General features: G+C 46.0%; 2 protein-coding genes across 2 annotated transcripts; both read left to right on the top strand.

The window, feature by feature from the left end:
• Window positions 1-703: 703 nt before the first annotated feature.
• On the top strand, window positions 704-2,805 carry LOC128774762 (uncharacterized; the record flags this gene model as incomplete). Its single annotated transcript, XM_053894235.1, has 3 exons — window positions 704-1,108; window positions 1,343-2,391; window positions 2,607-2,805. Coding segments are annotated over 3 exons (1,653 nt in total), but the record flags the coding sequence as incomplete, so codon positions are not given.
• Window positions 2,806-3,716: 911 nt separating this feature from the next.
• Window positions 3,717-17,898, top strand: LOC109250524 (mucin-17-like). The gene is made up of 11 exons (XM_019421575.2): window positions 3,717-3,929; window positions 6,214-6,402; window positions 6,896-7,026; window positions 7,409-7,467; window positions 10,403-10,554; window positions 10,960-11,028; window positions 11,118-11,280; window positions 12,198-12,359; window positions 12,546-12,643; window positions 15,807-15,886; window positions 17,442-17,898. Coding segments are annotated over exons 1-11 (1,146 nt in total). The 5' UTR covers window positions 3,717-3,928; the 3' UTR covers window positions 17,484-17,898.
• Window positions 17,899-24,438: the final 6,540 nt, after the last annotated feature.

The raw sequence follows: 24,438 nt of genomic DNA, 5'->3' as shown, positions 1-24,438 counted from the left end.
CTCTCCAACATCCACAGAATTTGCCACCACAACATCTTCTTCTGCAGAGGCCAGTTCGTCTCCACCTTCGACTGACAGCACCACCACAGTGATTTCTTCTACCGCAGCCACTTCCTCTGCAACCCCCATTCAGAGTGCCACCACAGTGCCTACATCTACAGATCTCACTTCCTCTCCTACTCCCACCGACGATGCCACAAAAGTGTCTTCTTCTACAGAGGCCACTTCCTCTCCAACATCCACAGAAGTTGCCACCACAACGTCTTCTTCTGCACAGGCCAGTTCGTCTCCACCTTCGACTGACAGCACCACCACAGTGATTGCTTCTACCGCAGCCACTTCCTCTGCAACCCCCATTCAGAGTGCCACCACAGTGCCTACATCTACAGATCTCAGTTCCTCTCCTACTCCCACCGACGATGCCACAAAAGTGTCTTCTTCTACAGAGGCCACCTCCTCTCCAACATCCACAGAAGTTGCCACCACAACGTCTTCTTCTGCAGAGGCCAGTTCGTCTCCACCTTCGACTGACAGCACCACCACAGTGACTTCTTCGACCGCAGCCACTTCCTCTGCAACCCCCATTCAGAGTGCCACCACAGTGCCTACATCTACAGATCTCAGTTCCTCTCCTACTCCCACCGACGATGCCACAAGAGTGTCTTCTTCTACAGAGGCCACTTCCTCTCCAACATCCACAGACGTTGCCACCACGTCTTCTTCTGCAGAGGCCAGTTCGTCTCCACCTTCGACTGACAGCACCACCACAGTGACTTCTTCGACCGCAGCCACTTCCTCTGCAACCCCCATTCAGAGTGCCACCACAGTGCCTACATCTACAGATCTCAGTTCCTTTCCTACTCCCACTGACAATGCCACAAGAGTGTCTTCTTCTACAGAGGCCACTTCCTCTCCAACATCCACAGACGTTGCCACCACAACGTCTTCTGCAGAGGCCAGTTCGTCTCCACCTTCGACTGACAGCACCACCACAGTGATTTCTTCCACCGCAGCCACTTCCTCTGCAACCCCCATTCAGAGTGCCACCACAGTGCCTACATCTACAGATTTCAGTTCCTCTCCTACCTCCACCGACGATGCCACAAGAGTGTCTTCTTCTACAGAGGCCACTTCCTCGCCAACATCCACAGAAGTTGCCACCACAACGTCTTCTTCTGCACAGGCCAGTTCGTCTCCACCTTCGACTGACAGCACCACCACAGTGACTTCTTCGACCGCAGCCACTTCCTCTGCAACCCCCATTCAGAGTGCCACCACAGTGCCTACATCTACAGATCTCACTTCCTCTCCTACTCCCACCGACGATGCCACAAAAGTGTCTTCTTCTACAGAGGCCACTTCCTCTCCAACATCCACAGAAGTTGCCACCACAACGTCTTCTTCTGCACAGGCCAGTTCGTCTCCACCTTCGACTGACAGCACCACCACAGTGATTTCTTCTACCGCAGACACTTCCTCTCCAACCCCCATTCAGAGTGCCACCACAGTGCCTACATCTACAGATCTCAGTTCCTCTCCTACTCCCACTGACAATGCCACAAGAGTGTCTTCTCCTACAGAGGCCACTTCCTCTCCAACATCCACAGAAGTTGACACCACAACGTCTTCTTCTGCACAGGCCAGTTCGTCTCCACCTTCGACTGACAGCACCACCACAGTGATTTCTTCCACCGCAGCCACTTCCTCTGCAACCCCCATTCAGAGTGCCACCACAGTGCCTACATCTACAGATCTCAGTTCCTCTCCTACTCCCACCGACGATGCCACAAAAGTGTCTTCTTCTACAGAGGCCACTTCCTCTCCAACATCCACAGAATTTGCCACCACAACATCTTCTTCTGCAGAGGCCAGTTCGTCTCCACCTTCGACTGACAGCACCACCACAGTGATTTCTTCTACCGCAGCCACTTCCTCTGCAACCCCCATTCAGAGTGCCACCACAGTGCCTACATCTACAGATCTCACTTCCTCTCCTACTCCCACCGACGATGCCACAAAAGTGTCTTCTTCTACAGAGGCCACTTCCTCTCCAACATCCACAGAAGTTGCCACCACAACGTCTTCTTCTGCACAGGCCAGTTCGTCTCCACCTTCGACTGACAGCACCACCACAGTGATTTCTTCTACCGCAGACACTTCCTCTCCAACCCCCATTCAGAGTGCCACCACAGTGCCTACATCTACAGATCTCAGTTCCTCTCCTACTCCCACCGACGATGCCACAAGAGTGTCTTCTTCTACAGAGGCCACTTCCTCTCCAACATCCACAGAAGTTGCCACCACAACGTCTTCTTCTGCAGAGGCCAGTTCGTCTCCACCTTCGACTGACAGCACCACCACAGTGATTTCTTCTACCGCAGCCACTTCCTCTCCAACCCCCATTCAGAGTGCCACCACAGTGCCTACATCTACAGATCTCAGTTCCTCTCCTACTCCCACTGACAATGCCACAAGAGTGTCTCCTTCTACAGATCCCACTTCCTCTCCAACATCCACTGACAGTGTCACCACATTGCCTTCCTCAACGGAGGCCAGTTTCTCTCCAACTGCCACTGACAGTGACACCAGTGTGCCTATATCTACAGCAGCCACTTCATCTCCAACTTCCACCGACAGTGCCACCACAGTGACTTCTGCGACAGAGTCCAGTTCCTCTCCAACTCCAACAGAGAGTGCCACTACACTGCCTTCCTCAACACAGCTAAGTTCCTCTCTAACTCCCACTCACAGTGCCACCACAATGCCTACATCTACAGAGGCCACTTCATCTCCAGCTTCCACTGATAGTGCCACCACAGTGTCTTCTTTGACAGAGAGCAGTTCCTCTCCAACCTCCACTAACAGTGACACCCCAGTGCCTCCTTCTACACAGGCCACTTCCTCTCCAACTCCCACTCACAGTGCCACCACAGTGCCTTCTTATACAGAGGTCACTTCCTCTCCAACTCCCACTGAGAATGCCACCACACTGCCTTCCTCAACAGAGCCAAGTTCTTCTCCAACTCCCACTGACGGTGCCACCACAGTGCCTGCATCTACAGAGGTCACTTCATCTCCAGCTTCCACTGATAGCGCCACGACAGTACCTTCTTCGACAGACGCCACTTCCTCTCCAACTTTCCCTGTCAGTGCCACCACAGAGTCTTCTTCTGCAGAGGCCAGTTACTCTCCATCTCCCACTGACAGTGCCATGACTGTGCCTTCTTCTACTGAGGCCACTTCATATCCAACTTCCACTGACCGTGCCACCACAATGTCTTATTCTACAGAGGCCACTTCTTCTACAACTTCCAGTGAAATTGCCACCACAGTGCCTTCCTCTACAGAAGTCAGTTCCTCTCCAACTTCTGCTGACAGTGCCACCACAGTGCCTTCTTCTCCAGAAGCCAGCATGTCACCAACTTCTGTTGACAGTGCTATCACATTCCCTTCTTCTACAGAAGCCAGTGTGTCACCAACTTTTGCTGAAAGTGCCACCACTCTGCCCTCTTCCACAGTGGCTACAACGTCTCCAACTCCTCCTGACAGTGCCTCCACAGTGTCAGCTTCCACAGGGGCTCATACATCCCCAACACCCTCCCCTAGCAATATCACTATATCAGCAACTTCCATCGGGGGCCACACTTCCCCAACATCTTCTGTAGGCAGCACACTTTCAACAAGTGCTTCTCACACCACCTTACCTGTATCCATTCCTGGTCACTCCAGTTCTGCAACAACTTCTACCTCCTTTACGTCCGTGACTCCTGAGGTTGTTACTACCACTACTCTGTCCACCTCGATCTCTGGGACAACACCCAGCACACAGAGGAGTACCTACACCACAGTCCCGGTTGTCTCCACTAGCTCGACCACTGTTATAAGCAGCACCCCTACCCCAACATCTACTGCTCCAGCAACCACACCAAGTAAGCAATTTCTTGAGTTTGCCTTTTGAAGTTTACATTTCTTTTCAATCTGCCCCCATGGGTGGTTTTCTTCTTAAAGTTTTACCCCTTATACTCTTCTTTTGCTCTTACTGGTTTCCCATGAGATCAAACATCCTCAGTGTTGTCACCCTGTCTCTGACCTCTCTGTCCTGCCCGCTGTTTCTTGAACTAGGTCTGCTCTTTCGTACAACACACTTTACCTCTCTGCCTGGACACCTTCAATCCCCAACAAAGTGTCTGTACACCCCATTCCTTCCTTTTGTACTCTGCAAGCCTCTGTCCCCCTGCGTTTTATATTCTATAATCTCGTGAACTTCATATTTTTCATTTGGATTTCACATCTTTTTAGTGTTTTTTTTTTCCTCATTGATTTTGCTTATGCTTAAATGCAAAGGTTTTTTGTTTCTGTGTTGGAGGAAGGTGTTGCCAAAAGTATTCACATAAGCCTTTGGCAACTATCTCTTTGCTACCATTCACTTATTCGGTTTTCTCTCATTCTCTGAGCATCCACCATAGAAGCCAAAGAGGGTTCGCTTTTATCAGCTCTGAACTCTGCCTCTATCCCCTCAAATGTTTTCATATCCTTATGCCTCCCTGTCTGTTCTCTGTCTCTAGCTTCCACTCAATTCTCTTCATTCTGGGTAGTATGAGACCTGCCCCACTCCACACCTACCGTTATAATAAGCTGTCATTATATGATATGTAACATATAATATATATTATACAATATACTGTTATACTTGTGAGATTTATTATCACAGTGAGAGAGGATATTTGGCATACGTTAAGAAAAATATACAAGTTAAAATACTTGAAGACATTTCATGGTTTAGATGAACTATAGATAATCCCAGAGACATATGGTCTGTGTCTGCCTGGAGCACTGCCCAATCCTGTCCTGAATTCAGGAAAATGAAGGGCAGCTGTTCAGCATTTGGCTACTGCATTTTCTCAGTGCTTTGTGAATTCTTCCTCTGGTAAGTTCTTTGCCTGGCTTTGATTTTATGTGGCTTTGTTCTTTGGTTTCTCTCCAATGTGGCATTGTCTTGTTGAGCTCTCTGGTTCTCCAAGAGAGGTGTTGAGCATCTTCAGAGAGAAGGTCTGGACCTTGCATCTCCAGGAAGTCCCACAGGTGTCTCATGGTGAATGCACAACCAACAGGCCCATAGCTGGTGCTGATCACCTTTCTGAAGGCAGATGGTCTCCCTTCATCTTCCTCCTATTCCCTGGAGGTTGGCTTCCCTGTTGACTCTTGGGCAACAGGTGACAGACCCCAGTAACTGTTTTTGCTGCTACGCACAAGCTTGTGCTCAGCACTTGGATTAGGTCTAGACATCTTCAGTAACACACAAGACAGACAGACAGACAGACAGACAGACAGACTTAGGATTTATGGATCTTTATTGTGCCCAGGACACCACTCTTGACTCAACTCTTCCATTCTTCCTGAATGTCTTGGACCAAACACCTGTAACCAGAAGCTGTGTGCTATCATGGCCATGGTGTGGCCCATGCACTCTGAGTCTGGTGGGGGAGGTGAGGAGTAGACCAGAAGGTAGAGGTGGGGCAGGTCTTCATAAAGTATGTGCATACCTTATGTGCCTTCCTTCACATAACACACCTGGAATACTAGTCTATGCAGGTACAGCTTTTTTCAAGAAAAGCCAAAGAGAACAGAGCTGTCACTTTTCCAGTTGGTAGATATTGAGAGTTGTCTGTAACCACCTCTTTTCTATTTAAATGAAGTCTACACTCCTCCCTCAAACTACACATCCCAGAAAAATAAAAAGGAACCATGAATAGTCATAATGGTCACAATTTCCAGTATGAGCTCTTTCGAAACAGGTATTGAAGAGACAATGACATACTCGTTCCCAGGCTTGCTGGAATCCTAGATGGGTCAAGTTCCTCTGGGTTCTCTCAGTTTCTAGTTCCTCTTTTCTTTTCCTCAGCCTTGACTGTGTTGTCCCTCACTCCATGACAACACCAGGTTTCCTGTTCCTTGCTTTTTGGTGCTAAAGTAATTCATACTGAAATACTCCAAGACCAGGTCAAGTCTGGCCTCCACATGGACCCTTGAGCAGGTGTCTTAGTCTCTCTCCAGCTCACTTGCCCCATCTGTAAAGTGGGCATGACACTAACTGTCTTGCCCACCTCATGGTCTCATAAGAATATCAAATTAGATGGTGTCTGTGAAAATGTGTTGCAAGCTGTAAAATGTTCTGCAAGTATGTGTGGGTAAACAGGGTCTTGTCCCTTTCAGTGATTTGCTTAAATGGAGGGACTTGGGATGGGAAGACCTGTATTTGCCCCACCGGTTTCCAAGGAGACCAGTGCCAGCAAGAGATCATGCTCTGCCAGAATGGAGGCTACTGGGATGGAATCAAGTGCGTGTGCTCTGGCCTCTACCAGGGGCCAAAGTGCGAGGACGTAGTCCCGAGCATTGAGATAGGTGAGTAAGACAGCAGGGCCCTGCTGTCCCCAACCCTGGGCCCAGCCTCCACACTGGGCCCCCATTCCTGCCCCTCTGCATGCCCAGGAATGTGGTCTCTTTGGGGGCAACCATTTTACTCAGTAGTAAGAAAGTTGAAACATTAAAAAATGAATAAAGCAAGAAGGTACAGTTTGGAACAAAACACAAATCTGGTGCAGAATTTTACCCTAAAGTACACTTCAAATAAGTGAGTGTATGATTAAGCAGAATAGAAAAAAAAAATGTGTGCAATTCTCTAAAAGAATCTGAGACTTGAGAGCCCCTCAGCTCCATCCCAAAGCCATGAGAAGTGCAGTGTACTCCCCACCCTACAGGGCACTCTAATGAGACCTGAGTGGCCGTCAGGGTGATGGTCCAGGGAGGAACTGCTGGAGGTGTGGGTCTCTTTGGGAAGGAGACCCTCAGGGGGGCTCTGTCCTCAGTAAATGGTGCTACTGTCTGACTCCTTCAGAGCCTCCGCCGGAGACCGTCTCTGCCCAGGTAGACATGACCGTGACAGTGACCAGTATGGAGTTTACCAAAGAACTAGAAGACCGGACTTCTGTAGCATTCAAAAAATTCAGTGACATATTCGAAGAAGAGGTGAGTCTGGGAGAGCAAGTCCCTGTGCGCCACTCAGCTCTCCCCAGGGAGGAGTCTTTAGAGATGAAGAAAGCAGTTGAGGGCTTTTCTCATGTTAGGGGTCTGTGTTTCTCTGCTCACCCTTTTCCTCAGGGCTTGCCAGAGAGAGGGGAAAGAGAAAGCAAGTTTCCATGTAAGGGCTACCAGGGGCCCCAGGGGTGGGGATGGTGTCTGAGAAAGGACTGCTCCATCTGGACAGTGTGCCACTGCCAGCTTCTGGTGGGGGATGCGGGATGTGGGATGCAGCCAGTCCATCCTCTGCCCTCCTGAGATTCTATGGAAAGGCCTGGCAGGCTCCAAGTTGGGGCCTCTGGGATGACATAGTGACCTCCTTGCCTTTCAGATGGAAACTGTTTATAAAGGAATCCCTGAGTATGATGGAGTCAACATCACAAAGCTGTCGTGAGTATCTGTGGCTCCTGGGAAAAAAGTCTTGGGGTGGAAGCAATAGTCATAATTATTACAAAGACGATTGTAACTGTGCCTCCTGTATTAGTTTGCTAGGGCTGTCATAACAAAATACTCTGGAAATTTATTTCTCACAGTTCTGGAGGCTGGAAGTCCAAGATCAAGTGTCCAGTAGGTTTGGTTTCTTCTGAGTCTCTCTTTGGCTCGCAGACAACCATCTTTTTGCTGGGCCCTCACACAGTTTTCCTCTGTTCATGCACATCCCTGGTATGTCTTTGTGTGACCAAATTTCCTCTTCTTTTTGTTTTGTTTTTAAGTTTTTATTTACTTATTTATTTAGCAATCTCTACACTCAACATGAGGCTCAAACTCATGACCCCGAGAACAAGAGTCATACCCTCTTTCCAACTGAACCAGCCAGGCACCCCCCAAATTTCCTCTTCTTTTTTTTAAAATGTATTTTTATTTTATTTTATTTTTTATGTTTTTATTTTATTTTTGAGACAGAGAGAGACAGAGCATGAGCAGGGGAGGGGCAGAGAGAGAGGGAGACACAGAATCCAAAGCAGGCTCCAGGCTCTGAGCTGTCAGCACAGAGCCTGATGCGGGGCTTGAACTCACAGACTGTGAGATCATGACCTGAGCTGAAGTCAGATGCTCAACTGACTGAGCCACACAGGCACCCCTTTAAAATATATTTTTAATGTTTATTTATTTATTTTGAGAGAGAGAGAGGGAGAGAGAGAGAGAACAAGCAGGGGAGGTGCAGAGAGAGAGGGAGAGTAAGAATTCCAAGCAGGCTCCGCACTGTCAGTGTAAAGTCTGGTGTGGGGCTCAAACTCATGAACTGCGAGATCATGACCTGAGCCGAAGTCAAGAGTTGACCTCATTTTAACTTAATCATATCTGTAAAGGCCCTGTTCTCAAATACAGATATGTTCTGAGGTGCTGGGGGTTAGGGCTTCAACACATGAATTTGGGGGGAACACAATTCAGCCCATAACACCCTCCAACAGTTATAGTTTCACACATATTTTCCAATTTGGAAGCTCATAACCATCCTGCGAGTGAAGCCAGCAGGACTCTTCCCATTGCACAGATAAAGAAACTGAGGCCTAGAGAGAGGCAGTGAGTTGCCTGAGGGATCGTTTTTGGAGTGGTAGAGCCAAGACTCAAACAGAAGTCCTCTTATGCTGGAGACACTGACACACAAGAACACCTGGAGGTTACTCGTGGGATGGACACCCCATTTGCCTTCAGGGATGAGGCCAAATAACTCAGCTTGAGAGGGAACCACAGGGACATGGTATCCATGTCCACAGTTGTCCAGTATTCACTTCCACTCACCTTGCACAGGATTCCAGCCCTGTTATTGACCTCAACTTCTTGAAACCCTGCAGGTATCTTGGGTTTTCTACTCTACTTCCTTGGGCCAGATATGAGGAGACAGCTGGGCTCTGAAGGCTCCAGAGAGGTCTGGGAGTGGGTGTTATAAGTGAGAAAAATTCACCTCAGAATCTTGGAAAGAAGAATCTCTCTTTCCATCTCTGGTGTGGGAACCATCTCTCTGGTGTGACCCTCATGTTACAGATGAGGGAACAAAGGTCCCATGGTGCCAACTAGCTGGTCAAAGATTACCCTGATACTCAGGGCCAGTGCCAGGATTTCATCCTGCACCTCCTCACTCCACTACACCTGCAAGGCCTTGATAAAGCCATGTTTCTCCATGGGAACTTCCAGAACAGGGACTGAGGACAGTGATGGAGCCTGGGAGATGCCTGAGGCCATCACCACATCATGTCCTTATTGAGAAAGATGCCATTGAGCTAGAAGATCCCCTGCTCCCCTCTAACTTGCTATTCTATGGGTTATTCTAATTCTACTATTCTATATATTATAAGTTTAATTATTATATCATATAACTCTATTATTCTATATTATATTATTCTTTATGTTGTTCAGGAGTATCACCACTCCTCATCTTTTTTTGTGTGTTTGAGTCTCTGAATATAGCGGTAAGGAAAAAACAATGGAAAAAGAGTGCTTTTGGCTTCTAGTATTTAAGAATCCTGAATTGTGAGCATGGGAAGGCTGGACTTGTTGCTATATTTTTAAACCCAGAAAGCACTCAGTCCTGGAGTGCAAATAATCCCTAATCTATGTGAGACAGAAGTAATGCATGTTCTGGAATAAGAGCTTGTTGACCTCCAAGCATTTCTGATTCTGTTTTGCACACACACAAGATGGAAAGCTTTGGGGATTCAGAGTTAGGGAAGAGGAATGGACTCAAATGGAAGCTGTGAGTGTGTCTGAAACCAGTCTCTTGGTGGCTTTGCCCCTGGTTTCTCCTAGCTCCTAAGCAAAGAGTAGGGAGAGATTTTGGGCTAGAATTTTAACCTTTTAGGTGTCAGAGATTCACTTTAGAATTGACAGAAGTGTATGTGAGTAGAAAATATGTACATATGCACTTTCAAATCTTTGCATTCTCTTAAGAGACTCACAGACCTGCAGCCTGCCACCCAGCAGCTCATGAATCCCTTAAGAGTCCCTGTGTGACCTCTTACCTCTTAAGGACACCTTGCCAGCAGCTGCCCGGTCTCTTGCTGGAATGTATCTAATGATACCTTGATCTTCCACAGTCCCATCTCTCTATCCATCTTTGCCCTCAAGCTTTCCCACAGGGTTGCCCAGAACCTAACCTTTGAGACAGTCCTCTTAGGTACAGGTTGTGGTATGAGCCCTATGGGGAGGTGCTTAGCACAATGCCTGGAATGAGCCTTCACCCAGTGAACACTGTGTCATCATTTCAACCATCCTCCCCCAGCTCTGCCTTCCCATGGGGGCAAAGAGGGCATGGGAAAAGGGGTGGAAAAGTAAGCACCTATTATGACCTAGGAGGATGCTCATAGACATCTTTTTCTCTCCTCAGTGCTGGCAGTGTGGTGGTGGAACATGAAATCCGCCTGAAGGCCAAGTTCACCCCAGAATACAAGGAAGTTTTGGATAAGGTCACCCAGCAGGTGACAGAAAAAATCCAGAATGTAACCAAAGAACAAATAAGCATAAATAATACCTGCAAAAGTAAATTCCTAGGCTTCTGGGAGGGGCATGAGGGGGTCCTCAAGGAATCCTTAAGCTTTGTCATCCCTGGGGTGGTGGAGGGGGAAAAGGCAGGTGTACATGCAGGCTAAATTCTGTGGGCACCAGCTTGTGGGAAAATGAGAACAAGCATGGCTTGTTATGTACAGCAGATTTTTCTGAATGTAATGAGTCCTGTGGGAATCTTAGCAAAGGTGTGTGTGGGAGAAGAAGGACATGGGGAAGGCACGGGGCACTTGGAGGGCCATTGTTCTGGAGAGCTGGGAGTGAGGCTGGCATTCCCAATCGTCAGGGATGGGTTTCCCACCGCTCCCTATTGCAGCCCCACTCCCCCACCCCCTACTAAGCAAGTTTGTTGTAAGGGGCTCTATGTGTCTCCTTTCACAGGCAAACTGTGTTTCAACACGACTGCCACTAAGGTGCAAAACATCACAGTTACCCAATACGACCCTGAAAGTAAGCGACTGGGGGGGCTCCAGGGAGGGCGGGGGAGGTGGGCAGTGTGCCTGGCTTCCTGGTCACGGCAACTCCTCCGTGCCCCACAGAGGAATGCCAGAAGAAGGCTGGGGCAGAATATGCTGCCTACTTCTTCGTGGAGTACAAGAATCTGAAACCAAACTGCATCAACCGCTGCATGCCAGGCTTCAACCAGTCCATGGACTGCCACTTTGGGAAGTGCCAGCTAGAGACGAATGGTCCTCGGTGTTAGTGAGTGTCCCACCACCCCACTCTAGCTTGGTTTTCCTCCTTCCCCCCTGGGGACCCCACCTAAAGGCCAAGGTCATGTAGTGGGTCCTGGCCTCTCTTGAATGCAGCCGGCCACAAAGGACATGCATAGGCAGAACCCCAAGGCCAGGTCTCAGTAATCTCAGTAGCTCCCCTCCCCTCGGGTTTATGCAAGGATTGTGTCAAGCTCTGAAGAAGCAGAAGGAAAGCTTCAGCCTTGGGAAATCCCCAGTCAGTTGGGGAAGACAGGGTCTGGCTTCCAGGGGGAGACCAGCATACTCTGCTGATGAAATAAGGGGACGCACCCACATGGGGAAGGCGGAAAGCCCGTAAACGCTGAGTCACAGGAGTATGCGAGCAAAGAAAGGCATTGCCTACTGAAACTAAAGCAAAAAGAGACCAGGGGGAAGGAGTCACAAATATGCAAAGGCCTGAGAATATGTCCTGGGAAAGTTTCCTGAAAGAAGATTTTGCAAGCTGGTGTGGGGAGGAGAGGAAAAAGTGTATCTCCAGGGAAGAGAGGGAGCTTCAGAGGCAGAGTGCCTGCTGGGGATCCAGGAGGGGGAGTTGCTTTTCCTGATGGAAAGGGTGGCTGATAACATGATGGTTAGTGTGTGGATAAAAGGGTTGATGTTGGGGTCTCAAGTTCCTGGGTACAGCCCAGGGCAGTGCCAGAGTCAGGCCAACTGTTCTAGATCCTGGGCTGCAAAACCTGAAAGTATTGGACTGAGTATCGGGCTTCCATGGTGTGGGAAGCTGGACTTTGCTTCTGTCCATCCCCTCAGGGCTCCTTGTTCACCCGTGGGGTCGGCCAGCTCTGAGGCAGGGAGGCTGCAGGTGTCAGCTGGCCCTGACTCAGGATGCTCCCTCTCCCTACTTTCCCCCTCTGTCCATCTCAGCTGCCTCAACACAGACACTCACTGGTACAGTGGAGAAACCTGTGAGTTCAGCACCAAGAAGAACCTGGTGTTTGGGTTGGTGGGGGCAGGCTTCGCCGTGGTGCTAGTCGCCCTTGCTGTTCTCTTGCTGTTCATGTTCCGTTCCAAGAAAGAGGTGAACAGGTGAGTCACTGCTGCCACCTTTTCCACTTGCCTCCAACTTTTCCTTTTTTAGTCCCACTGCCTTCAATCGTTCATCCTCAGGGTGGACAGTGGGGGAGCTGAAAGCAGGGACATAGCCAGTCCCCAAATATGCATGCTTGTCCTCTGCTCATAATGGAATCTCTCTGGGGCTATTTCTATCAATAGGCAAAAGTATAAAGTGACTCAGTTGTACAAGTGGCATGAAGAAGATGGAGGACCGGAACCTGGGACTTTCCAAAACATTGGCTTTGACATCTATGAAGGTATCGGAGATCCTCAGTGGACTCAAAATGTCTCCACGTGTGGACACACACATGAGAGGCATGTGGGAGGACTTAAAAGAGCAAAGGGAACAGTATTTCCATCTCTAAAACATTTGGTTACACATCTGTACCCCTATTTCCACCACTGGCTCCTGCAAGGCCCTGAATGAGGTGTAAGCATTTGCACAGCATAACTAGACCACTGGGGGAAGCACAGGTTACTTGATGATTATAGATTTCTCCAGAACCTGAAACTGCCTATATGGACACCAATAGACACCTAGGAATAGGTGAGCTCACCAATAGGTGAGTTCTAGCTCAGCCACGTGAATAATTGTGGATTTTGTCAGGTTAAATGTACTTGTTCAAATTTTGAGAAATCAAGTCTTTACATTCTAGAGAAGGGGAAAACAGAGTGGGGAAAGCATTTTTGCCAAGCCACAAATAGACAAGAAAAGAGGAACAGATGATAAGGAAAGGGATGACAAACAGGAACACAAAACAAAATGGCAGGAAATAATCTACCATATCAACAACAACAAATATAAGTGGATTAAACACTCCAGCTAAAAGAGGGATTTTTTTTTTAAATCTAGCTATTTCCAGTGAATGAAAGGCAAAGAAAGGACAAAGGCAAAAGTATGGAAAAGGACAAAAAGGAGAAATACTAATACTATACTAATACTAATACTATAGCTATATTTGGTGCAGGCAAATAAACTCTAAAACAAAAAGAATTATTAGGGATCAAAATGATCAATATCTACTAGGAAATAGTCTTACTCTGCTAAGAAGATATAACAAGTCCAACTCATATGCCCTATAAAGGGCAAAAATTGACAAAACTATAAGGAAAAGTTGATGAATCTAACAACATAATGGGAGGGTTTTTATTTTATTTTTTTAATGTTTATTTATTTTTGAGAGAAAGAGGGAGAAAGAGGATGAATGGGGGAGGGGCAGAGAGAGAGATAGAGGAGACACAGAATCTGAAGCAGGCTCCAGGCTCTGAGCTGTCAGCACAGAGCCCAGTGAGAGGTTCAAACTCTCGAACCATGACAGCACAACCTGCCAAAGTCGGAAGCTTAACCATCTGAGCCACCCAGCTGCCCCACATGATGGAGGATTTTTAAAACATCTCTGCTGGTAGTTAATTAATCAAACAGATGAAAAATCATCACGGATATAGGACTTTCATACAAAATAATGAATAGCCTTAACATAATTACCATAGATTGAATTCAATGACTGGAGCGTATGTATTCATTACAAGAGCATACAGAAAATTTGTAAGACTCACCGCACACAAAGCCATAAAAAGTCTCAAGAAATTTCAAAAAAAGCTATTTAAATCAGACTATATTATCCAACCAGAATGCATATAATTAGAAATTAATAACAAAAATATTTCTGGAAAACAAAACTAAAAATCCTATACCTTTGGAAATTAAATTATTTTTTCATTTTATTTATTTTAGCGAGAGAGAGCACAATCAGGGCAAAGGGACAGTGGGGAGAAAGAGAGAGAGAGAGGAGAGGGGGGTGAAAGAGAGACAGAATCTTTAAAAACATTTTTTTAAACATTTATTCAGTTTTTGAGAGACAGAAAGAGAGCATGAATGGGGAAGGGGCAGAGAGAGAGGGAGACACAGAATCAGAAGCAGGCTCCAGGCTCTGAGCTGTCAGCGCAGAGCCCGACGTGGGGCTTGAACTCGTGAACCATGAGATCATGACCTGAGCTGAAGTCGGATGCTTAACCAAATGAGCCACCCAAGTGCCCCAAGATAGAGAGAGAATCTTCAGCAGGCTCCACAATCAGTGCAGAGCCTGACACAGGGCTCGATCTTATGACCCTAGGATCATGACCCGAGCCAAAATAAAGAGTCTGGATGTTCAACCAACTGAGCCTCTGCTCATCATAAAACAATTTTCATTTCCTGGTGAAGGTATCCAGGCAAACACACGGAAATCATTTTCAATGATAAAACATTAGAAGTCATTCCATTTGGGGAACCTGGCTGGCTCAGTGGGTGTAACATGTGACTCTTGATTCCAGGGTAGTAAGTTCGAGCCCCACGTTGGGTGTAGAGATTACTTAAAAAAGTAAGATCTTTAAAAATAAATAAATAAATAAATAAATAAATAAATAAATAAATATCATTCCATTTAACCAGGGGTTCGTAAACTTTTTCTACAAAGGGCCAGATAGCATATTTTGGGCTTTGTGGACAATATGATCTCCATTACAACTATTCAAACATGCTGATATAGCATGAAAACAGCCATAGACAATATATAAATGAATGATAAGTGTGATTGTACCCAATAAAACTTTTTGACCCTTCAAAACTGTAAAAAAAAAAAAAAAAGTTCTTAGTTTGTGAGTCATATAAAAATAGGTGTCAGACTCACAGGCCATAGTTTGCCAACATCTGCATTGAACCAGAAGCAAGTCACAGATGCCCTCTATTACCAGTTCTATTAATTATTGTCCTGAGTGTCCTAATCAGTATAATAAAAAAGAAAAAGAGATAAAGGTTTAAAGATTGGAAAGAAAAATGTCTGTCATTTGCTGACATATTTCTATGTCGTCTAACATAAAAATCCAAGAGAGTGTTATCTCACTAGAAGTAATAGAATTTATCAATTTGCAAGACATAAGATCAATTGCATGTCTATGCATCATTTAATTTAAAAAATACTCCTTATACAGCAACAAATATATATAATACCTAGGAATATATCCAACAAAAGATATTGAAGACTTTCTAGTGGAAACTGATAAAACTTTATTTTAAAACATTGTAGAAATCCTAAACAAAGGATGTCCATGAACTGGGGTATCAATATTCTAAAGTCATCAAATGGTGCCCCCAATCCAAGGCCAAAACTTAATGGGCTTTTCACAAACTTAAGAAGCTGCTTGCCAAGTGCTTGTGGTTTTTCTTTGTTGAATTTTTAATGTGATTTTCCACATCTTCCGAGAACCAATCAACCCATTTGCTGAGGTCTGGTAATTTAGGTAGGCTTCATGTTTGCAATGGTTTTTGGTTTCCTGGGAAGAGGGGATACACCTCTCACCCTGCAGTGGGTGGGATTAGAGGTAAAGACAGGAGCTTGTCTTCCTAACTATCTGCTTCTGTGGGGCTTTCCTCCTGTCCAGATCAAGAGGACTCCATCCACTTGGACACCATTTATAATAACTTCCAACCCTCCTTGGACCACATAGACTCTGAAACAAAGGTAAGAAAGGCATGGGTGAAGTGCTAACCTCCCCTACCCTGAGTCCCTAGATCTTCTCCTACCATGGGGAGATCTTTAGGAAAGCAAAGTCATGTTTATGACTTGTTAGCCCAGGTGACCATCTAGGTCTACATTGCTGGAAATAAACATAACTCAGAGTGCCAACAGGTGGGAGAAGGAGCTAAGCAGCAGGGTGGAATCTAGCTTCTCTAGATCCCTGAGGCTCCAGGCTCAGAGATTTCTTTTCACTTTAAGTATGTCCTTGATGGCCAGCTTATTTAGTTTATTTAGTTGTTTTAATTTTGAAACCCACCTAAAAGTAAAAATAGTAATGCACTAAATACCTCACCTAGACCAACAATGTTTGACATGTGGCCACATTTTCATTGCATGGCATTGTGTGTGTGTGTGTGTGTGTGTGTGTGTGTGTGTGTGTGTATAACATACATTATCACCAAGTTTTGCTGAACCATTTGAAAGTCAGTTGCAAACATGAAGACATTTGATCCCTAAAAACTTCAGTACACACCCCCAAATACCATTAGCATTCCCAGTAAGTTGATGATAATTTCACATATAATCCAATATCCATTTTCCCAATGAACCCAAGAACATCTCATATTACTAGTTTTTTGAATGTGAAAAAATTTCACTCCCTGACTTTTGTTGAGTCTCCTTGGTCTCTTAAAACCAGAATTGGGGCGCCTGGGTGGCTCAATCAGTTGAGCATCTGACTTCGGCTCAGGTCATGATCTCACGGTCCGTGAGTTCGAGCCCCGCATCGGGCTCTGTGCTGACAGCTCAGAGCCTGGAGCCTGTTTCAGATTCTGTGTCTCCCTCTCTCTCTGACTCTCCCCCATTCATGCTCTGTCTCTCTCTGTCTCAAAAATAAATAAACACTAAAAAAAAAAAAAACAGAATTGATTCCTACCTTTAAAATATATTGACTTTTTTTTAACAGTCTAGGATGATTGTCTTAAGGAGTGTCCCACATTTTGGATGTATCTAATTATTTCCTTGTGGTGCCATTTAACTTGCCCCTCAATCCTCTCTATTTCCTATAAACTGACAATTAAGCCTAGAGGCTTGATTAGACCCAGCTTAGACATTTTTGTTAAGCAGATATGGATAATGCTACTGCATCACCTCATGAGGTAGCTAATGTCAGGATGTCCTACTATGGTTGAGGCCAAGATTGGTCACTTGGCAAGGGGTGACCACTCATTGATTGCCATCTTAATTTTATTTCAACTGGATGGATGTTCAAGGGCAGACAAAATGCCCTCTAAGTATTCATACTTCAGAAGAAGTGTGATTAGCTTCAGGCACTGTACTCCTTAAAGAAAGCCTTGGGGCGAAGATAAACTTCCTAGCCAGGATACCTTTAAAACTACATAAGTCGGGGGTGAGTGGGGGAGACAACTGGTTTGTACTAGAATCTAGGTTATAGGGTAAGTTCTAAGCTGAGCACTTCCCCAATCCCAAGACTCTTATGTTTCCAAATCTCAGGTTCCTTATAAACCTAGCCTTCACCCGGTTCTATCTCTCTTTCCAGATCAAAATTCAGAGGCCCCATGTGATGATGACATCGATTTAAGGCAAAGGCAGTTTCACGTGGAGCTGGGAGTGAGGAAATCTCACTTTGGCTAAGCCTGGTGGAACATTTCCCCATTGAGAGCATTCCATGGAACCTGATGAAAACAAAACCCGCACCAAGGAGGAACAGGAGAGAGACCACAATGCTGGCAAACTCTCAAAACACCATGGAGAAACTCCTGTGGGCTTGTCATGATCTCAGGCGAGGCCCTCCTGTTCACACAGGGAAGTTCTTCCTCCCTCCTGCCTTGCTTCAGCACCAAGGACAGCACCCAAAACCAACAGCTTGTAGTGGTGCTCACTTAAACACGGAACTGAACTTTACATTATACAAAACACTCTTGCAAGATTTATTGCCCTTCATCTTCATGAAAAACATGCTTTAAAACATTGAGAATTTTCTTTGAATATGTAGGATTATTAGTATTTCTAAAGTTCTAATATTTATCTATAGGTTCTGATTTTTTGTTAGTATAATAATATATATTTCTAATAACTAAAAATAACAAATGAAGCAAATTTGTTACATTTTTCATGGTTCCCAGTTCTTTATCCAGCTGATACCCTATACTAGTTCCTGTTTCTCACCTGCCAGGCTCTCTCTCCTCCCTTCCTCCAGGATGTGGGGTCTGATGAGTTTGGCCTTAAGCTGAAAAGAAGAAAATCTGCAGCCAGGAAGAGTGCCATTCTTGACCTTACCCAGCATCATTTGCTGGCCACTGAGGATGCCATGAGGCAGGACTCACACACATTCACATGATACAGGGACTTCCATCTGGGAGAGAACTGAGTTCCCCTTCTGGAGACAGGCTTATGTTTCTTTCCATAGATCTGCAGAGATAGTCTTGGGTTTTGTTTTGTTTTTTTTTTCCTGATTTCTATTCAACTCCCTATTTTAAATTTGGGAAAAGTCATATTTGACAATTTGGACTCAGTCTTGCCTTCTGGTGAGGACTAGGTTGTTTCTTTCTTTTCTTTTTAAAATATATATTTATTTATTTTGAGGGAGAGTGTGAGCAGGGGGGAGCAGAGAGAGAGAGAGAGAGAGAGAGAGAGAGAGAGAATCCCAAGCAGACTCTGTGCTGTCAGTGCAGAGCCCAACACAGCTCGATCTTACAACCTTGAGATCATGACCTGAGCTGAAATCGGGAGTCTGATGCCCAACTGACGGAGCCACTCAGGTGCCCCAAATAGGTTGTTTCTTTTTTTCTTTTTTTAAAATTTTTAATGTTCATTTATTTTTTGAGAGACAGAGAGAGAGACAGAGTGTGAGCCAGGGAGGGGCAGAGAGGGAGACAGAATCCAAAGTAGGCTCCGGGCTCCTAGTTGGAGAGCTCCAAGCGCTCCAGCAAAGAGTCTGACGCAGAGCTCGAACTCACAAACGGTAGTATCGTGGCCTGAACCAAACTCAGAGGCTTAACCAACTGAGCCACCCAGGCACCCCTTAAAAAGTTTTTTCAATGTTTATTTTTGAGCCAACTAGGTTGTTTCTAAAGTCCCCCTTATTGCTGTCATTCAAAAAAAATTTTTTTTAATGTTTTTATTTATTTTTGAGACAGAGAGAAGACAGAGCATGAACATGGGATGGGCAGAAAGAGAGGGAGACACAGAATCTGAAGCAGGCTCCAGGCTCTGAGCTGTCAGCACAGAGCCCCACGCGGGGCTTGAACTCACAGACTGTGAGATCGTGACCTGAGCCGAAGTCGGACGCTCAACCGACTGAGCCACCCAGACGCCCCTATTGCTGTCATTTTAAACATTTTTAAGATGCTTTATTACTATTCCTGCCATGCAGCTCAGGATTCATTTTGTTCTGGAAGATGTCTCCTCCCACAGGCTACCCCATTTAAACCTTAACCTAAAACAGAGCCTAGGCTCTCTGCTGCCCCCTCATGATCACTTGGAGCATCTCCAGGCACTGGTCAGGTCACCGCCATCCCCTCCTGGCTTCCATCATGGGAAAGCCATCAAAATCCCCAGCTCTTAAAACTGAACTTAGCCCATTCAGGCTGCTGTAACAGAATATCATAGGCTAGGTGGCTTATAAACAACACACATTTATTTCTTACAGTTGTGGAGGCCAGGAAGACCAATACAAGATGCTGACAGATTTGGTGTTTGATAAGGTCTCACTTTCTGATTCACAGACAGCCATCTCTTTGTGTCCTCACATGGCAGAAAGGGTGAGGGAGCTCTCTGGGTTCTCTTTTATAAGGACACTAATCCCATTCAGGAGGGCTCCACCCTCATGACCTACTCGCCTCCTAAGAGGCCCTACCCACTAACACCATCACATTGGAGATTAAGTTTCAACATATGAACTTGGGGGTGGGGAGAGACCAACATTGAGTTTATAGCCCATGCTGAATCCAAATGTCTGCCTTTTCAAAGCTGGCTCCTACTTCACACAGGCCCAGACATCAGTGGTCATGGGAGGGGCCATTCAAAAGAACTGCAGACCCCACGTCCAGTTTAGAACTACATCATCCACCTCAACTTCTTCCTGCTCTCTCTTCATATCTGTTCAGTGGAAAGGCAGGATTCACTAACTAGACATATAGTTGGTTTGGGTCCAAAACTTGGCCATCCATTTACTACCTGGATGAACTTGGGAAAGTAAATTCTCTGTGGACTTCAGTTCTCTTATATTAAAATACTGACTGACCACTCCCTTTGTGCCAATCACCATTGTATATTTTAATTCATTTATTCCTTACAAGCCTATGAAGTGGGAACCATCACCATCCTCATCATATAGATGAAGGAGTCAAGGCAAAGACACATTCAGTCACTTGCCCAAGATCATGCAGCCAGTGGATGTGAAGCTGGAGTTACAAACCAGGGAGTCTGGCAGTCAAGCCTGTGTTCTTGACCATCAGTTATGTGCCCTCCCTGTGGGGCCACTGTTGGGATTAACTGGGTTAATTCATGTAAAGTGCTTGGAACAAAGCCTGGCACATAGAAATTTCTCAGAAGGAAGGAAAAAAGGAAGGGAGGGAGGAAAGAAGGAAACATTAGTTATTAGTGCATCAGCTTCTTCCCTCACAATTCTCTCCCTGGTGTGCCTTCTCTCTTAAGGCCCTTCTTCCTCTCCTCCTCCAACCATAGAAGAGCCATGGGCTGGACTGGGGGCAAGATGAAAGGAAAGCCCTGTTATTTTGCAGAAACATGGAAATCCAAAGATGCAGAGATGCGCAAAAGAAGATTGGAAGCAGAAACACAAAGCATGAAGAGGAGGGTCTGGTGGGGGCTCAAAGAAAGGCAAAGAGGAATTTGGGAACCACCCCTCCAGTCTCACCTTTGGCCACCTGCATCATCCCCACAGTTAGGTGGTTCCACGTACTACCCTTGGGTTCTGCTCTTGCCCTGACCTATAGGACCTTATGGGCATCGCCTCTGGCCCCGCCCATTGCCTTGTCAGCCTCATGGCTTCTCTCCTTGTAGCCTGCCGTCCTGCCAATCACTGCTTCCCATGCAGCCACTGGCTCCTTTCCAATAGTGCTGTTCACCTGTTCAAAAACACTGATGCCCCTACCCTGTTATTAAAGCAAGATCCATGCTCCTTAGTGTCTTCAAGGTTCCTAGACTTGGGGCCTGCCTTCCCTCTTAGCTCCATCTCTCCCTTACCTCTCCACCTCAGGCTCTAAGAGCTCTATGACCCCACTGCATAGACTGCTGCAATACCACCCTCTGCCTTTGGCTGCTTCTTCAGCCTGCAATGCCCTTTTCACACCTTCCTCTTTAGAACCTGACTCATCCCGCAAGCCCAATTTCATCTCCTCCAGGAAGCCCTCCATGATAGAACCCTTTACAGTCTCTCTCATCTATGTTTCCATGTCTTAGTCAGCTTAGGCTGCCATAACAAAATACCAACACTGGGTGGCTTAAACAACAGACGTTTACTTTCTCACAGTTCTGGAGACTGGAAGTCCAAGGCCAGGGTGCCAGCAAGATCACATTCCTGCGAGGGCTCTCTTCTTGGCTTGTAGACCAGCCTATTTCTTGCTGTGTGCTCACGACTGCTTTTGTATGCACACACACACAGGGCACAGGGAAGAGGGGGGGGGTCACAAAAAAGCTCTCTGTTGTCTCTTCTTATAAGGGCACACATCTCTTCAGATCAGGGCCCCATCATTATGACTCCTGCCTCCAAATGCCATCACACTGGGGGGGGGGGGGTAGGTCTTCAACATATGAATTTTAGGGGGACACAGACACAGTCCATAGCACTCCTTAACACTGTGGTGTATACTTCTTATGCCACATCACAATTTTCCCTACATATCTGTCCCTACAATTTGAGGATGTGGCTTTGTTTTCCACCCCCCCCCCCCCATACTCCCACAGTGCCTAACACAGTGCCTTGTGCATCAAAGATGCTATTAATGTTTGTTTAATTTAATTGAATCAAGACTCATTTTCACAAAGCCATCCTTCTCTGGTCTCTTTGTGGGCTTGTGTCAACATGACATAATTGAATTCTTACTTGTTCTCTGATTGCTTCACGTATGCTTTTGTCTGATAAAAAAAAAAAAAAAGAAAGAAAGAAAGAAAGAAAGAAAGAAAGAAAGAAAGAAAGAAAGAAACCACAGGCCCCAAATGGAGTCACTCATGCTAACCCCATGTCAGCAAATAACACTTAACCTCCTTGTAGTGTTAGCCTCTCCCAAGACTGTGACCTTTAACCAGCCATTCTGGAATTACCTGGTCACCACTAGTGACATGATCTATTGGATAGACCCCTGCTCTTCTCTCAAGTGGGGTTGACCTTGTCTGAAACAATCCACTCATTGTTAGAAACTTCCTTTTTCTGCCCCTTTCTACCTATAAAAGCTTCCATTTTATAGGAGCACCTTTCTATTTGCTAGATGGAATGCCACCCCATTTATGAATCATTGAATAAAATCAATTGGATCTTCAAATTTACTCAATTGATTTTTTTTTTTAATTTCTGGTCCTATGGAAAGTACCGTCATCATCTTCTTCTTCTTCTTCTTCCTTCTTCTTCTTTTTGAAGAGAATTTGATTTTTTTACATTCTATTCCCAACATGGGGCTCAAACTCACAACCCCGAGATCAAGAGTTGCATACCCTATGGACTGAACCAGACAGGCGAACCAGAAAAGCACCATGTTTTGGAGCCAAAGAAATTAGCTCAGATCGTGCATTCCAGGGCCTCTCATACATCCTGGATTTCTCCTTTCCTCCCATAGCTAAGCCTTTCCTTCTCTGGAAGAGATCAAGACAGAAGGAATGGCACAAACTTCTTTGTTCATCTTGGGAGCCCTGGGTTTGGGAATAAACACAGCATCCCAGTCTCCCTCCTTGTCCTTCTCTGGGTCTTTCCAGTTCACTTCCAGTCACTCAAAGACACTGGAGGTTGGGCAAGTGTGAAATGAGGCTGGAAGTTGGACGCCCATTCCCTGATGATAAATTAAGACTAATGCTACTATCTTGCCCTCAAAATGTGTGGCAATAATTTTCCAAGGCACCCTCTAAAACTCAGCTCTCTTACAGGCAGATTATAGTATAGCTTTTGGAAAAGAGTAAGGGTCTTGGCGTTTAGAACCCCAGCGATTTTACTGGATTGGGAGGACGTGACAGTTGTGTTTTGTTGCTCAGGGTGGTATGACTCTGTAGATAGAGTTTAGATTACACCCCCAGGTCGGGCAGGCCTGATTCATCTGTGATGATACAGCAGGTGGGGGAGCTGGCGCTTTCCTAAGTCAGGCTGCCTGACAAGAGGCAGGGCTCACAAGGGAGCCAGGCAGCTAAGGAAATTTACTGCGTGTTGTAGCCAGGGAAAGTGGAATTGGACCTGGGTGATAATCAGCCTGATTAGCTTGGTTGCCTCCTGGAGAGAGCCAAGGGCAGGAGGTGGTACAGGGCGGGGGAGGGTGGGACAGGTCAGCCAGCTTTAAGGTGGAAGCCCAGAGGCTGGGGTTTGTTCAGGTCAAGAACAATAATCGGGGCCCAGAGAAGTCTATAGAGCAGCAAACCCAGAGAAAATGAGCCCAATCATCAGTATTAAATGAAAAAGGCGACAACAGACCCAAAATGGAGTCACTTGTGCTAATTTCACATCAGCAAACTGAGACTTAATATCTAACCTAATTGCAGTTTCAGCTTCTTCCAGGAATACAACCTTTAATCAGTCAATCTGGAAGAACCTGGTCGGCACCAGTGAGGTCATCTGCCTGATAGACCCCAGCCCTTCCCCCAACAGAGGGTGACCTTGCTGAAACAATACACTCTTTGTTAGAAACTTCCTTTTTTCTGGCCCCTTCTGCCTAGAATAGCCTTCCATTTTGTACAGCTCCTCAGAGCTTCTTTCTGCTTGCTAGATGGGACGATGCCTGGTTCATGAGTTGTTGGATAAAGCCAGTTAGATCTTTAAATCTATTCAGTTGAATTTTGTTATTTATCAGATTTAGTGGGAGAAATGGGGTCTGCAGTGAACTTCTGATGGTTCGGGCACGATGAGAAACACAGGCATGGTACCCATGAACCCTCTGAGTTCTCTGTTTTGGTCGTCATTTCTGAGGGCTGGCCTAAATTCCTCTCAGCTCTGAGCCCCACTCTCTTTGCCTTGGGCTCCTGAACTGATCTGCTCTCCAGTAAGCTCCCTGTTGGGAGCTGCTGGTAATTTACTTGCAATTCCCTACTTTGAGTGGAAAACAGCCCTTTGTTCTGTCCCCAGTTTCCACACTGGGAACTGCTGGTAGCAGCTGCAGTATTGCCTATTTGTTTGGAATCAGTCCTTAGTCCCCATTCTTTGGGGTCTCTTGGTTCAGTCCTTTCCCCAGCTCCAAGTTCCACACTGGGAATTGCTGGGGGTATACACAGGACCTTCTCCTGGCCAGGATGCAGTAGCATGTCTTGGTTACTGGACATATTAAGGTGTACATGTTTGATTATCTTGTTTTGTATAGATAAAGTATTGATAATGGGAATCT

This window comes from Panthera pardus, unplaced genomic scaffold, assembly GCF_024362965.1.
Source record: "Panthera pardus isolate Hobbes unplaced genomic scaffold, ASM2436296v1 HiC_scaffold_4, whole genome shotgun sequence".
NCBI lineage: Eukaryota > Metazoa > Chordata > Mammalia > Carnivora > Felidae > Panthera > Panthera pardus.
The sequence above is the reverse complement of the archived record's forward strand: the minus strand, read 5'-3'. Positions and strand labels throughout refer to the sequence as shown.

Excerpts from the sequence above, each read along its gene's own strand:
- LOC109250524 (XM_019421575.2), top strand. Across the intron at positions 10,555-10,959 it reads CATAAATAATACCTGCAAAA|GCAAACTGTGTTTCAACACG; the intron begins GTAAATTCCTAG and ends CTCCTTTCACAG. Across the intron at positions 11,281-12,197 it reads ACGAATGGTCCTCGGTGTTA|CTGCCTCAACACAGACACTC; the intron begins GTGAGTGTCCCA and ends TGTCCATCTCAG.